The sequence below is a fragment of the Sus scrofa genome, chromosome 14, assembly GCF_054392235.1.
Source record: "Sus scrofa isolate SSC_HxYL_T2T_F1_AM1 chromosome 14, Sscrofa_HxYL_maternal_Yorkshire_Landrace_v2.0, whole genome shotgun sequence".
Classification (NCBI taxonomy): domain Eukaryota; kingdom Metazoa; phylum Chordata; class Mammalia; order Artiodactyla; family Suidae; genus Sus; species Sus scrofa.
The window spans coordinates 152,367,591-152,384,080 of record NC_139396.1 but is presented as its reverse complement, the minus strand read 5'-3'; the positions used below and the strand labels follow the sequence as shown (position 1 = coordinate 152,384,080).

General features: G+C 39.6%; 1 protein-coding gene across 3 annotated transcripts in view; it reads left to right on the top strand.

Moving 5' to 3' along the window:
- The window catches only part of MCMBP (minichromosome maintenance complex binding protein), a 174,015-nt gene that overhangs the window by 120,933 nt on the left and 36,592 nt on the right, over window positions 1-16,490 (top strand). For 2 of the 3 annotated variants that reach the window (XM_005671500.4, NM_001243591.1), the window contains 4 exon segments: window positions 13,057-13,142; window positions 13,893-14,033; window positions 14,164-14,205; window positions 15,930-16,031. In XM_005671500.4, the coding sequence (XP_005671557.1) occupies window positions 13,057-13,142; window positions 13,893-14,033; window positions 14,164-14,205; window positions 15,930-16,031 (371 nt within the window). 3 annotated transcript variants of the gene reach the window in all.

Sequence of the window (16,490 nt, the reverse complement as noted above, 5' to 3'; positions counted from 1 at the left end):
GTTGTTCATTTGAGATTTTTCTTGTTTCCTGAGGTAGGCTTGTATTGCTATAAATTTCCCTCTTAGAACTGCTTTTGCTGCATCCCATAGTTTTTGGATTGTTGTGTCTTTGTTGTCATTTGTCTCTAGGTATTTTTTAATTTCCTCTTTGATTTCTTCAGTGATCCATTGGTTGTTTAGCAGCATGTTGTTTAGTCTCCACATGTTTGTGTTTGATTTTTTTGTTGTTGTTGATTTTCAGTCATATGACTACATTGGGGTCAGAAAAGATGCTTGATATGATTTCAATTTTCTTAAATTTACCAAAGCTTGATTTGTGGCCCAGAATGTTATCTGTCCTAGAAAATGTTGTGTGCACTTGAGAAGAATATGTATTGTGCTTTTGGATGGAATGTTCTATAAATCTCTTCATAGAAGTCCATCGGGTCTAATGCATCATTTAAGGCCTGTGTTTCCTTGTTGATTTTCTGTCTGGATGATCTGTCCATTGCTATAAGTGGCATGTTAAAAGTCCCCCACTATTATTGTGTTATTGTCAATTTCTCCTTTTAAGATTGTTAGCAGCTGCCTTATATTTTGAGGCAGTCCTATGTTGGATGCGTACATATTTACAGTTGTTTTATCTCCTTGGATTGATCCTTTGATCATTATGTAATGTCCTTTGTTTCTTTTAATATTCTTCAATTTAAGGTCTTATTTTGTCTGATTATTGCTACTCCAGCTTGCTTTTGATTTCTGTTCATGTGGGATATTTTTTTCCATCCTCTCACTTTCTTTCTTTCTTTCTTTCTTTTTTTTTTTTTCGTCTTTTTGCCTTTTCTAGGGCCGCTTCCCTTGGCATATGGAGGTTCCCAGGCCAGGGGTCTAATTGGAGCTATAGCCACCGGCCTACACCAGAGCCACAGCAGTGTGGGATCCGAGCTGCGTCTGCAACCTACACCACAGCTCATGGCAATGCCACATCCTTAACCCACTGAGCAAGGGCAGGGATCGAACCTGAAACCTCATGGTTCCCAGTTAACCACTGCGCCACAACGGGAACTCTGTTCCTCTCACTTTCAATTTGTATGTGTCCTTAGAATTGAAGTGGGTCTTCTGAAGATGACATATATATATGGGTCTTGTTTTTGTAGACATTCAGCCAGTCTGTGTCTTTTGGTTAAGCATTTAGTCTTTTTACCTTTAAGGTAATTATTGTTATGTATGTTCTTATTGCCATTTTACTAATTGTTTTGTTGGCACCCCTATAATACAGATGTTGGTGCATTTAGTGTTGTCCCAGAGTTCTCTTATACTGTCTCCATTTCTCCTCAATCTTTTTTTTTCTTTTTTGTTCCTCTGCAGTGATTTCCACTAGTCTGTCTTCCACCCTGCTTATTCATTCTTCTGCCTCCTGTATTCTGCTGTTGGTTTCTTCTAGTGAATTTTATTTCAGTTAATTGTATTTTTCATCTCTGCTTGCTTAATCCTTAAATCTTCTATTTCTTTGCTCAGGTTTTTTTTTTTTTTTTTTTTTTGTAATTTATCAGTCTTCGCCTCCAGTTTATTTCCAAGAACTTGAATCATCTTTACTATCATGGGTATAAAGTCTTTTTCATGGAGGTTGGAAATCTCCAGATCACTTAGCTATTTTTCTGGTTTTTTTTCTTGTTCCCTTCTCTGAGTCATAATTCTCTGCCATTTCACTTTGTATCGATTTTTGATTTGGTCTCCTTTTTTGCAGACAATAGGGTTGTATCCTCTTTTGCTTCTGATGTCTGCCTCCCCTTGTGGCTGAAGTTGGTACAGGGGCTTGCTGCAGGCTTCCTGATGGGGAGGGACTGGTTGGTAGAAGTGATTGTTACTCCTTTGGTGCATGGGGTTTTGTCTCTGGGCGTGATTAGAGGCGGCTCTGTGCCTCGGGGGCCTTTAGGCAGCCTGTTTGCTGATGGGTGGGGCTGGGTTCTCACCTGGTTTGTTGTTTCGCCTGGGGCTTCTCAGCTCTGATGGGTGGGGCTAGATTTTTCTGAAATGGCTATCTCTAGAGTTCATGCTGATGAGTATTCCTGAGACTTTTGCCTCCAATGTCCTTCTCACACAATGGTTTTCCCAGGAGATCCTTCAAGAACTGCAGGCAGGTCTGACCCATGTTCCTTTAGAATCTCTGCTTTGCCCTGGGACCCAGAGCCCATGAAAGCCTGTGTGCGCCTTTCAAGAGTGGAGTCTCCGTTTCTCCAAGTCCTGTAGAGCTGCTGCACACAAGCCCCACGGCCCCTCAATGCCAAATACTCCAGGGTGTCCTTCCAGTGCCACATTCCCAGGTGTGGAAACCTGACATGGGGCTCAGAACTCTCAACCTGTGGGTGAGCATCTGTGGTATAGTTACTTTACAGTCTGTGGGCTGCCCACCTAGCAGATATGGGGTTGCTTATATCACACTATTACCCTCTCCTACCATCTTGATGGGGTCTCCTCTTTGTCTTTTGATAGTGTGCAGTCTATTTTGTTGAGGGTTATTTAGCAATTGGTTGTAATTTTGTTGCTTTTATGGAAGAAGGTGAGCTCTAATCTTTCTACTCCACCATCTTAATCCTGCCTCCTCTTTAATGGATTCTTCTTTTTAAATTTTATGTTATTTTTAAGAAAGGTTATGTGAGGAGTTCCTGCTGTGATGAAACGGGGTTAACAGCATCTTAGAAGCACTGGGATGCAGGTTTGATCTCCAGCCTGGCACAGTGAGTCAAGGATCTGGTGTTGCTGCAGCTGTGGCGTGGGTAGCAACTGTGGCTCAGATCTGATCCCTGACTCAGGAACTCCATATGCCATGGGATGGACAAAAGAAAAAAGAAAGGTTGTTTGAGACGAGAACAAGAGGAACATTTTATAATGATAAAACAATCATTTTGCCAAGACAATGTAAATGCACCTAACAACAGAATTTCCAGATATAAGCAAAAAGTGACAGAACTGAAAGGAGAAATAGACAAGTCTACAGTTATAGTTGGAGAGGTTATTACTCCTTTCAGTACTGCAGCAGAATTAGTGGATAGAAAATCAGCAAGGATATAGAACACAACACCATCAGGCTAATGCATCTAATTGACATTTGTAGAACTCTCCCCTTAGCAACAGCAGAAAACATTGTTTTTAAGTGCACATGAAGCATTGACCAAAGTAAACCATAGCCTGGGTCATAAAACAAATATTTAACCTAAGAGAATTGGAATCATCAAAGTATGTTCTCTGACCATGATATAATTAAAATAGAAGTCAGTAACAGTTAACAAGAAATTCAGACTTGTGGAAATAACATTTCTGAATAACCTGTAGATAAAAAAGAAGTCACAGGGAAATTTTAAAATATTCTGAACTAAATGAAAATGACAACACAACATATCAGAATTTGTGAGCTAAGTCAAAGATGTGCCAGAAGGCTTTAAGGGCATTAATTAGAAAAGAAGAAAAAAGTACCAAGTCAGTAATTTAAGTTTCTACCTCATGAAACTAGAAATGGAGAGCAAAATAAACGTAAATCATACAGAACAAAGGAAACAATAAAGATAGGGCAGAAATGAATGAAACTAAAAACAAAAGAAAAAGGAGATCAGTGAATCCCAAAGCTGGTTGGGTTGTTATTTTGTTTTCTACCAAAAAAGATGAACAAAATTTATAGGTATCTAGCCAGACTGGCAAAGGAAAAAGGCAGACGAAGATGCTGATATCAGGAATGAAAGGGGAAGTGTCATTAAAGACATGTGCAAGAATAATGCAAACAGCTCTGCAGATATAAGTTCAACAACTTGGACGAAATGGGGACCATTTCTTTAAAAAAAACAGTAATTTCCTATTTTTGCTGTAATAAGTTACTACAAATTTAGTTGCTTGAAACAAAGTAAATGTATTCTTATAGTTTGTCTGATTAGGGTCACACTGTGATGAAATCAAGTTGTTACCAGAACTGCATTTCTTTCTGGAGGCTCTAGAGAGAATCTGTTTCTTGTCTTGTTCCATCTTCTAGAGGCTGCTAACGTTTTTTGGGTTGTAGTCCCCTTCCATCTTCAAAGCCAGCAGTATCAGGTCAAGTTCTTCACATACCTTCTCACTCTTGACTTCCCTTCTGCCTCTTCCACAGTTAAGAACCCTGGTGATAGCTTTGGACTCACCCAGATAATCTCTCTGTTTTAGGGGCAGCTGATTATCAGTTTTATATTTTTGTTTTTTCTTTTTTTAGCCACTCCTTGGCATATGGAGTTCCCAGGCCAGGGATCAGATCTGAGCTGCAGTTGCAACCTTTGCCACAGCTTCAGTGGTGCTGGAGTCTAAACCCACTTTGCCAGGCTGGGGCTGGAACCTGCATTCCAGTGCTCCAGAGATGCTGCTGATTCTGGTGTGCCACAGTGGGAACTCCTGACTATCAGTTTTAATTTTATCTTCCACCTAAATTCCCCTTTGGCATATAGCATAAGATATTCACAGATTCTGGGGGTTAAGATGTAGACATCTTTGGTTGGCCATTATTCTGCCTACCACAACCACATACTATCCAAACTTACTCAAGATAAAACGGATTTCCTTACACTCAGGCCCACTGTCCCTTCAGTGTCTCCCTGAAGCCTCTGTTTTCCTTTTCGTCTATGAATTTGCTTATTCTAGGTACCTCATATAAGCAGATACAACATTTGTCTTTTTGTCAGTTTTATTTCACTTGGCATGTTTTTAAGGTTCATTTCTGTTGTCCACATTTGTCTTTTGGCAAATGTACAAAAGCCTATTCAATAGAAAAAGATTCTTTTCAAAAATATGTTGGAACAATTACACATTTATATGTAGAAATATTAATCACAATCTAAATCTCATGCTTTATGCAAAAATTTACTCAAATGAGTCATAGATCTAAGTATAAAACATAAAACTGTAGAACTTTGAGAAGTAAATACATCTTCATGAACCAGAGTTTGGCAGTGAGTTCTTAGACATAATTCCAAAGACACATGCATGAAACAAAACTTTGATAAATTCAGCTTCACCAAAATTAATAACTTTTGTTTTACAAAGGCATTGTTAGGCAGCTGAAAGGACAAGCTGTAGGCTGAGAGCATATATTTGAAAAATCATGTATCAGGTAAAGGACTTGTATCTAGAATATATAAAGAAAATGCTAAAGACTTATATGCTAAGAAGTATAAAACACTAATCAAGGAAATTAAAGTTGGTCAAAGAAATAGAAGGATATTCCATGCTCCGGGGTTGGAAAAATTAATATAGTAAAAATGGCCATACTACCCAAAGCAATCTACGGATTCATGCAATCCCTATCAAATTACCCATGACATTTTTCACAGAACTAGAACAAACAATCCAAACATTTATATGGAACAACAAAAGACCCAGAATTGCCATAGCAATCCTGAGGAACAAAAACCAAGCAGGAGGCATCACTCTCCCAGACTTCAGGCAATATTACAAAGCCACAGTCATCAAGACAGTGTGGTACTGGTATCCAGACAGACATATAGACCAATGGAACAGAATAGAAAATCCAGAAATAAATCCAGACCCCTACGGTCAATTAATCTTTGACAAAGGAGGCAAGAACATAAAATGGGAAAAGACAGTCTTTTCAGCAAGTGGTGCTGGGAAACCTGGACAGCTGCATGTGAATCAATGAAACTGGAACACACCCTCTCACCATGCACAAGAATAAACTCAAAATGGCTTAAAGACTTGAAACGTAAGACAAGCTACCATCAAACTCCTAGATGAGCGTATTCTAGGCAAAACATTCTCTGACATCAACCTTACAGATGTTTTCTCAGGTCAGTCTCCCAAAGCAACAGAAATAAAAGCAAAAACAAACCAGTGGGTCCTAATCAAACTGACAAGCTTTTGCACAGCAAAGGAAACCATAAAAAAAAAAAAAAAAAAAAGACAGCTTATAGAATGGAAGAAAATAGTTTTAAATGATACAACTGACAAAGGATTAATCTCTATAATATACAAACAACTTATGCAACTCAACAGCAAAAAAGCCAACAACCCAATTGAAAAATGGGCAGAAGACCTGAATTGACATTTCTCCAAAGAAGATATACAGATGGCCAACAAGCACATGAAAAAATGCTCAGCATCACTGATTGTTAGAGAGATGCAAGTCAAAACTACTGTGAGGTACCACCTCACACCAGTCGGAATGGCCATCATTAATAAGTCTGCAAATAACAAGTGCCAGAGGGGGTGTGGAGAAAAGGGAACCCTCCTGCACTGTTGGTGGGAATGTAAATTGCTACAACCGCTATGGAAAATAGTAAGGAGGTATCTCAGAAAACTAAATCTAGAGCTACCATATGCCCCAGCAGTCCTACTTTTGGGCATATATCCGGACAGAACTTTCCTTGAAAAAGACACATGCGTCCGCATATTCATTGCAGCACTATTCACAGTACCAAGACCTGGAAACAACCTAAAAAATGTCCATCGACAGATGAATGGGTTAAGAAGATGTGCAATGAAATACTACTCAGCCATAAAAAACAAAATAATTCCATTTGCAGCAACTTGGATGGAACTAGAGAGTGTCATACTAAGTGGAGTAAGAAAGAGAAAGACAAATACTGAATGATATCACTTACATATGGACTCTAATATGTGGCACAAATGAACCTTTCTGCAGAAAAGAAGCTCATGGACTTGGGGAACAGACTTGAGTTTGCCAAGGGGATGTTGGAGGGAGTGGGATGGACTGGGAATCTGGGATTAATAGGTACAAACTATTGCATTTGGAATGGATAAACAATGAGATCCTGCCATATAGCACTGGGAACTGTATCTAGTCATTTGTGATGGAGCATGATGGAGGATAATGGGAGAAATAGAACATATATATATGTATGTGTGACTGGGTCACTTTGCTGTACAGTAGGAAATTGACAACACTGTAAACTACCTAAAATGGAAAAGATAAAAATCATTGAAAAAAAGAAAGAAAATGCAGTGCTAATTTACCCAGTTTTAAAGGGGGCAAAAGACATAAGTATAAAAAATTGACATTTCACCAGAGAAGCTAGAAGGATGGCAAATAACCACATGGAAAGAGTTCGAGGAGTTCCCACTGTGGTGCAGCAGGATCTGAGGTGTCTCTGCAGCACCAGGACATAGCCTGAACCCTGGCCCAGCACAGTGGGTTAAAGGATCTGGTTATTGCTGCACCTTTGATGTAGGTCACAACTGCAGCTCAGATCTGATCCCTGGCCCGGAAACTGCACATGCTGCACGGAGGCCAAGAAAAGAGAGAGTTCAATGTCGTTAGCTACTAGGGAAATGCAAATTTAATCCATTAGTGGTATACCACAACTACCAGAACAGCTCAAAATTGTTTTTAAAAAGAGGACAGTATCAAGTACTGGCAAGAATTCAAAAAATTCAGATTCAGTGATCTCTGATACATTGCTGGTGAGACTGCAAAATGGTATAGTCACTCTGGGAAATAGGCAGAATTTCCCAGAGTAGGCATTATATATTATGTCTAACTTCCCTTTCTAGGTCTTTACCCTAAAGAAAAGCAAGTTTATGTTCACGCAAAAATTTGTAAACCAGAGTTCTCTTGTGGCATTGTCATTGCAGCAGCTTAGGTCACTGCTTGGTACAGGTTTGATGCCTAGCCTGGGAACTTCCATATCCATGGCAATGGCCAAAACAAAAAACAAAGAAAAAACTTGTATACAAATGTCTATAATTGTTTTAGTTTTTATCAAAATCTGGAGATAATCTAAATGTTCTTTAATGGGTGAATGGAGAAACATATTGTGGTTCAGGTAAACAATGTAATATTACTTAGCAATAAAAAGAAAATAACTTTTTTTCTGGCCATGCCCATGGCATGTGGAAAGAAGTTCCTGGGCCAGGGATCAAAACCCATGCCACAGCAGTGACCTGAGCTTCTGCAGTGACAATGCTGGATCCTTAATCCGCTGCTTCTCAAGGGAACTCCAGAAATGAACTCTTGATACACTTATGTGTTGGAGGTTCCAAGACCCCTCCTATGTTTGGAGAGTCAGTAAAATGTCATAGGTGACTGAGAATAAGATTTATGACAGTAGCATGGTAGGGATACATAGCTGGATTATAAGGGGAAAGACACAGATGGCGTCTGGAGGAATCTATATACAGGTTGAGGATCTGGAATAATGACAAACTTGAAGACAAAGATGAACATAATTACCTGATTTTAAGACTTACTATCAAGCTATAGTGACTCAGACAATATGGTATTAGCATAAGAATAAACTAGATCTCTATAACATAATAGAAAATTTAGAAATATACTAACAAATACAAACTGAGTGACAATAGTGCCGAAGTAATTTACTTTAGAAAGTCTTCAAATTTAATAATGCTAGAGCAAATGTATTTTTTTTTTCTCTTTTTGGCTATGCCTGCAGCTTGTGGAAGTTCCTAGGCCAGGGATCAAACCCACGCCACAGCATTGACTAAAACCCAGCAGTGACAACACCAATCCTTAACCCACTGTGCCACAAGAGAGCTCCCAAAGGGCTATCTTTTTGGCAAAAGAAAATGAACCTTGACCCCTGTGTCACACTGTAAACAAAAACATTAACTTGATATGGATTACAGAATTAAATGTGAAAAGTAAAAACAGGACGTTTTCATGACCTTGGAGTCAGCAACTGTAAAAAAATGGAGAAATTGAACTTTGTCAAAATTGAAAACTTCTCAGTCAAAAGACAGTGTCAAAAAGCAAGTGACAGATTAGGAAAAGATTTGCCCTACGCACATCTGGCCAAAGACTTGCATCCAGGGTACTCAAAATTTGTATAAATCATCGATGCCACAACAGAATCTTTTTTTTTTTTTTTAATGGACCAAATTGTAAGCAAACACTTCACAAAAGGGTTTATGGGATAGTCAGTAAATATAGTGCGTTTTAAAACCACAGTGAAATAGCACTTGCACACCCAGCACAGTGACTGGGATTAAAAAGATTGACAAGACCATGTACTGGTGAGCTAGAACACCCAGAACCCTTTTATGCTATTGGTGACAGTGTAAAAGCATATATATATTTTGTTCCTCTGTTCCCCTGATGGCTTAAAGTAGGACAAGATTGAATGCAGTGGTGCTTACACTCAGATGGCCAGGAATGCCTGAGAAAACCGTGTGTGTGCGTGCGTGTGTGCGCACGCGCATGTACTCGCGCAGGCACACACTCAGCAGGATTCTTGGTTGCAAATGGCCCAGCTGGATTCTACTTAAACCAAAGAGGGTGACTACATTGTCTAGGGTGACAATTCCTGAGTGGGTTAACGTCACACTCAACTACAGCCAAATACTTCGAACTGTGTCTATAGCAACCAGCCTCTCTACTCTACTTCCCTCTGGGATGGCTTAGTTAGTTTTCAAACAGACCTGGTCACATGCAGCTTCAGGATTATAACCTATGATGTTGGACCAGTTCCTAAACCTTATTCCCGGGATTGTTGATTGATCCATCCCTAACCAATCATCAGAACCACTGTGAGGCCTAAGTCAGGTCCACCCTTGGGCTGAGAGTGAAGGTGCAGTGGTTCCTCCCTCAAAAAGATGTACTGTCACCAGAAAAAGAGGAAATGGATATTAGAGTTGCAAAACAATCTGTTCTCTCTACATTGTACTTATTTAGTGTTTATTCTTCTAACTTCTGCTGGACCCTGGGAAAGTAAAAGTGAATTTTCTGTGAATAGAGAGCAGATCTGTAGCCTGGTATTGAAAACTACAATATGTGTTGCTTCATCTTCCTTTTGTTCATTGGCTTTATTCTCTTCGAGGCACTTAATGCTCCATGTACTTCAGTTTCTGGTAGTGTCCATCCTTGTCCTTGGTTTAACATTGCTGTTTTCTTCCCCCAGGGGACCTATATTTGGAATATTCCCATCCTTTATACTTCAACATGTTTCAGTTCTACCCCTCTTTCCAGGCCCGGCTCACACACCACCTCTTTCATAAACCCTCTCTGAGATTTTGTTCTATCCATAGCTTATCTTAGCACTACGTATCCTGATAGCACCTGGTAGAGTGCTAGGCAAACAGTGGGCTTAATAAATAATGGACAGTTATTGTGGTACTCTTGATAACTTTGGAATTATCTGTTGTATTTCTTTTTTTTTTTTTTTGTCTTTTTTGCTATTTCTTTGGGCTGCTCCCGCGGCATATGGAGGTTCCCAGGCTAGGGGTCGAATCGGAGCTGTAGCCACTGGCCTATGCCAGAGCCACAGCAACGCAGGATCCGAGCCGCGTCTGCGACCTACACCACAGCTCACGGCAACGCCAGATCGTTTACCCACTGAGCAAGGGCAGGGACCGAACCCGCAACCTCATGGTTCCTAGTCGGATTCGTTAACCACTGCGCCATGACAGGAACTCCCTTTTTTTCTTTTTTTTAAGGGCCACACCTGTGGCACATGGAGGTTCCCAGACTAGGTTTGATCTGGAGCTGCAGCTGAGGCCTACACCACTGCCACAGCAATGCCAGATCCAAGCTGCATCTGTGACCTGCACCATAGCTCTTGTGGAAATGCCTGATCCTTAACCCACTGAGTGAGGCCAGGGATCGAACCTGCATCCTCACGGACACTATGTCAGGTTCTTAACCTGCTGAGCCACAGAGGGAACTTGGAGGGAATTGCGGTTCTTCAATAGTCCGGCAGTACCAGGTAGGGTAACAATTCCTGATGTGGCATATTCATGTTTCTTAGACAAATGGAGTCAGAATAGTGGTGTTGGCGTAGCAGTCATGGCTGCATGTAACTCTTCATTAGACAACCATTTTGACTAGAAGCCAAAAATACCCATTCTGGTTTTTTCCCTTCAAATCAGTAATTGTTTATTGGCATGCACCAAGTAGAGCATTGGTTCTTAATCTTCAACGTGCATCAGAGTCATGGCTCCGCTTATGACATACACGAGCTCCCAGGCCAGGGAGCAAACTTGTGCCACAGCAGTGACAATGCTGGGTTCTTAACCACTAGGCCACTAGGGAACTCCCCTTAGGGCGTATTTTTAAAAATGTTTTGCTGAGCCTCACCTCTGTCATTTCTGATTTAGTAGGTCTGGAATGGGCTGAAGAATTTGCCTTTTTAACAGCTACTTTGGTGGTGCTAAGGCTGCTGGTCTGGGAACCACCCTCTGAGGTCCGGTTTACTAGAATTGGGTTCAACCCTCTGCACATTAGAATCACTGAAGGAGTTTTTCCCCTTGTTGAGTGCTTTTTAAGAACTGGCCTTTGCTCAGTTAAACAAAAGCATTTAGAAGCTCTGCTAAAGCATGGTGTAAGCAGGATTTTATGAGTATTTTTAAGAGAATCAGTTCCTTAACAAATATAAACAGTTCCTTTATTCCACATCTCCTCAGCACCTGTGTGGTGAATATGGCACCTGTATGATGGTGGAGGTATTGGCCAGCTTGGTTACATGGTTCTAGTTCACAAAAATATGTATTCCTAATTCTGTTGGTAATTCACTCTTTGGTCTTGGCCAATTCCCATAATTTTTTTTCCTTCTTTTTGAGGCTATTCCCTCAGCGTATGGAGATTCTCAGGCTAGTGGTCTAATCGGAGCTACAGCTGCCAGCCTACACCACAGCCACAGCAATGCCAGATCCCAGCCACGTCTGTGACCTACACCATGGCTCATGGCAACGCCAGATCCTTAATCCACTGAGCGAGGTCAGGGATCGAACCCGCAACCTCATGGTTCCTAGTCAGATTCATTTCCACTGCGCCATGACGGGAACTCCCCATAATTTTTCAAAGTCTTGGTTTTCTTATCTTTAACATGACATTAAAAGCAGCTTTCTCTCATTTTGCAAACATAATTACCAGTAACTTAAATGGATGTTAAATCTTGGGGGTGGGGCAAGTTTTGTGCAAGTTATTTGCATGGTCTTGAGGTATCTCCTGGAGATTGCTTATTAGTGTGTAAGGGAAAAAAAAGTAACCACAGTGGAGAAATTGGCTCTCACTTTGACGGAGTGGTGGAAATTAATGTCATCAGTGAGGGGAAGATGGACATCTAGGTGATACACTTACAAGGACACAACATCACTTATGCAGCACTCTGACTGTAAGACGCAACTGCAGTCTAATCATAAGGAAACATCAGGCATAGTTCCCTTTGCGGCTCAGCAGGTTAAGAACCTCATATGGTCTCCCTGAGGATGCGGATTCAATCCCTGGCCTTGCTCAGTGGGTTGAGGATCCAGCGTTGCCACAAGCTGTGGCATAGGTTGGCGATACGGCTTGGATCTGGCATTGCTGTGGTGTAGGCTGACAAATGCAGCTCCAATTTGACCCCTAGCCTGAGAACTTCCATATGCTGCAGGTGTGGCCCTAAAAAGACAAAAAAAAAAAAAAAAAAAGGAAGGAAGATTGAGGGAACTGTTCCAGAGTAAAGGAGATTTTTAAAAAATGATCACTAAAAGAAGTGTGTGAACCTAGACTGAGTCCTGTGCTGAAGGGAAAGAGTGCTCTGTAAAGGATAGTCTTGGGTCAGAGGGCAAGTTGGAAAATAGCTGGTAGATTAGATAAAAAGCATTGTTCAATTTTGAATTTCCTGAGGTTGATAACAGGTACTGTGGTTATGTAAGATAATCTCCGTATTCTTAGGAAACACATTAAACTGTTTAAAGGTAAAAATATATGATGTGTGTAACTTAATCACAAATGAGTCAGGAAAATGTGTGAAAGAGGGAGTGGGAGCACAGGGGGCAAGGCCACAGGAGTTCTTTGTACGTTTCATGTGATGTTTTTGAAAGTTTGAGGTTATTCCCAAATAAAATGAGAATTAAGAATGCTTTCAAAGAGCAGTGTGCTTTTCAAATGATTCCCGTGCTGCTTTGTTTAGGGAGCCTCCTGTCTTATTCTGGGGGTGCCCTGCAGGAGGTCAGCCCCACCCTGATCACAGTGACTAACCCCCAGCCGTGCTCCCTGACTTACACAGTGCACTAAACTCACTTGTGTGACTCACATGGACATAGTCTGTTATTATAGCGTGTAAGTCCAGCTTGAAAAATGTATTTTTCTTTCAGCTCAAAATGGAGTTAATCCTGACTGGGAGAAGAAAGTAATTGAATATTTTAAGGAAAAGCTGAAGGAAAATAATGCTCCTAAATGGGTAAGCGTACTGTTGCTCGAGGGGGCAGGGTGCAGTTGGGCAAACTTTCACCTATTCTCAGTAGAATAGTAATCCACATGTACTTGAAGAATATGTAGGTTAGTGTGTGCTGCCCTCTGCTCAAAGATCTTGGTCTCTGGAGTTCCCTGGGGGCTCACGTTAAGGATCCAGTGTTGTCACTGCTGTGGCCCAGGAACTTCCGCAATCTGGGCACGACCAAAAAAATTTTTGGGGTCTCTTTTGCAACTTAAATTTAAACAATGACAAAAAAAAAAAACCAAACCCCCAAAAACCTAAAAAAACAAAACAAAAAAAACCCCAATGAAATGCTTCTATATTGGTGCCTCTAGGTGGCAGTAAATGACCGTGTTACAGAGAGAAAAAAAATGGGTGGTTAAGAGAGATTCAGTTATCTTTTGCTTTATTACCTTCTTTTTAAAGGAATTGGTGTGTATGAGTTTTAAGAGAAGAGCTCAACAAAGGAAATGCCTCTCTGTTTATTGGGAAGGGTTGTGAAGAAAAGGCTTTCTTATTGTCAGATGTCATCGTACAAACTTGTACCAATGTGGAGAGTACTTCTGTCCAGCAGTTGTGTTATGTTGACCATTGAGATCATTTGATGCCCCTGATTTGTGTGTGTGTGTTTTGGGGGGGATTGCAGTTTGAGTTTGGATATACATATAGGTAGCTATATGTGCTTAATATTTGATAGACAGTGTATTTTGAATTGACTGTTTGTTTTCCTTTAAGGTACCATCATTGAATGAAGTTCCCCTTCATTATTTGAAACCTAATAGTTTTGTGAAGTTTCGTTGCATGATTCAGGATATGTTTGACCCTGAATTTTACATGGGAGTGTATGAAACTGTTAACCGAAACACAAAAGCACGTGTATGTATTGCTTTTTTCAGTGAAACTTACTGTTTATCATTAGTACTATTAATTTTGTACTTGTCTTGTTTATGGTAGTTTTGATTCTGATATACTGATACAATACTTTTATTCTTTGTTTTGGTCGTAGGTTCTTCATTTTGGAAAATATAGAGATGTAGCAGAGTGTGGGGTATGTACACTTAAAATATATAAAAAACTTCTTAATGAAAATTTTTTCTTCAGAGAATGTATTTCTTTCCTTTGGTTGATCCTAAATTTATTTATTTTGTATGTAAGTCAGTTCTAAGAAGTTGTGTGGAATGCTTTCTCTATCTGCCTTTTACTTGAGTTTCTCTGATATGATTTTTTTCTTTTTTCTTTTTTGGCTGCCCCATGGCATAAGGAGTTCCCAGGCCAGAGATCAGATCTGAGCCAAAATTGTGACCTACACCGCAGTTGCGGCTACACCAGGTCCTTCCCACTGTCCTGGCCTGGGGATCAAACCTGTGTTCTGGTGCTGCAGAGAAACGGCCAATCCTGTTGTATCACAGCAAGAACTCCTGATACAATTTTTTTGATCTAAAAATCTCTTAGGAGGTGTAATACTGCAAATGACAAAATTAATTCCTTCTTTTCCTAGTATCTATATAATTGCTTTCTAAAATTTTAAGTTATGATAAATTCTTTTAAATGAAAAGTAGAAAAATGAGAGTGGAAGATTGATTTAGGGCTTAACACTTGATTATTTTTTAAAAAATCTAATCAAGGTATGCCTCTTTTTTAAAAAATTAAAAAAATTTTTTTTCCCCCATGCCTACAGCATGTAGAAGTTCCTGGGCCAGGGATCAAACCTGTGCCAGAGCAGTGACAGTGCTGGATCCTTAACCACTAGACCACCAGGGAACTCCTGAAAAAAAATTTTTATTTATTTATTTATTTATTTTTGGCTATTTTAGGGCTACACCTATGAAGTATGAATGTTCCCAGGCTAGGGCTCAAATCAGAGCTTTAGTTGCAATCCTACATCTCAGCCACAGCAATGCCAGATCTGAGCCGAATCTGCGACCTACATCACAGTTTACAGCGACACTGGATCCTTAACCCACTAAGCAAGGCCAGGTATTGAACCTGCATCCTCACAGATACTAGTCAGGTTCATAACCTGCTGAGTAGAAACAACAGGAACTCCCAGTGAAATAATTTTTTTACTGTTATATCTTGGATCCTCTCTGGAGTTTCTAAGAATATTTGAACTAGAGAATATATCTTTCCTAGGGAATAATATCTGACTTTTAAATCTCAGCACTACCTCATAATGAATATTTTATTAAATTTATTTATTATGAGCTGATTCTGATAGCTTTCTATGAGAAAGGCAGTGGGATTACCATGTTTTGTCTTTGTAAAGAATTAATAAAATTCCCTGTTTATTTAAAGGGATTTAATTTTGTAACCTAGGGTGCTATGTATTTTGGATTTGAGGAAAGGTATATTGATTATTGCCTTTGGAATGATTTTATGGTGGTTTTCTTTTAGAAAGTGATAGTGTGCAAGTTCCTGTAGTGACTCAGTGGGTTCAGAATCCAACTGTGAGGATGCAGGTTCAATTCTGGCCTCTCTCAGTGGGTTAAGGATCTGGCATCGCCATGAGCTGTTGTTTAGTCTGCAGATGAGGCTAGGATCTGGCATTGCTGTGGCTGAGGCGGCAACTGAAGCTTTGATTCAACCCCTAGCCTGGGAACCTCCATGTGTTGCAGGTGGGGCCCTAAAAAGAAAAAAATGATAGTTTGGATTTAGTGGTTGCTTGTTAATTAAATTAACTCTTAATATGAACTATTTACTGTTATTTTATAATTAACATGAAAATATTGTTGCTAATTCTCAGAGTTTTCTTTTTTTTAATGTACATCACAGCCTCAGCAAGAAGTGGATTTAAACTCTCCACGAACTACCACTTTGGAAAGGCAGACTTTCTACTGTGTTCCAGTGCCTGGAGAATCTACGTGGGTAAAAGAAATATCCTTTATTTCTGATCCTTCTTATGTGTAGAATGGTCCCTGATTATTTTCTTAATTGAAAAGATCACAATCCACATTTTGATTTTTTTTTTTTTTTTTAAACTTAGTCTTTTTACTTCAGTGAAGTTAGCTGGGGAAAAAAATTACTCTTTTTGCAGAGCTTGGATTTATTTTAGTAAAATGTGTTTCATTTTCCTAAATAAGAAAGTCTGTAAAAACAGTGGTAAGTATCTATCACTGAGAAATGGTACAAATTATGGTACATTCTTCTAATGAAATACTGTTAAAAAGATTGAGATAGATTTAAAGGGACTGAAAAGAGAATACTGTAATAATTAAGTTAAAAACAGTTTTAAATTAGAACTCATTCTAATTTTCTTATTTTTTTTTATTTTATTATTTTTCCACTGTACTGCATGGGGGCCAAAATACACTTACATGTATACTTGTTTTTTTC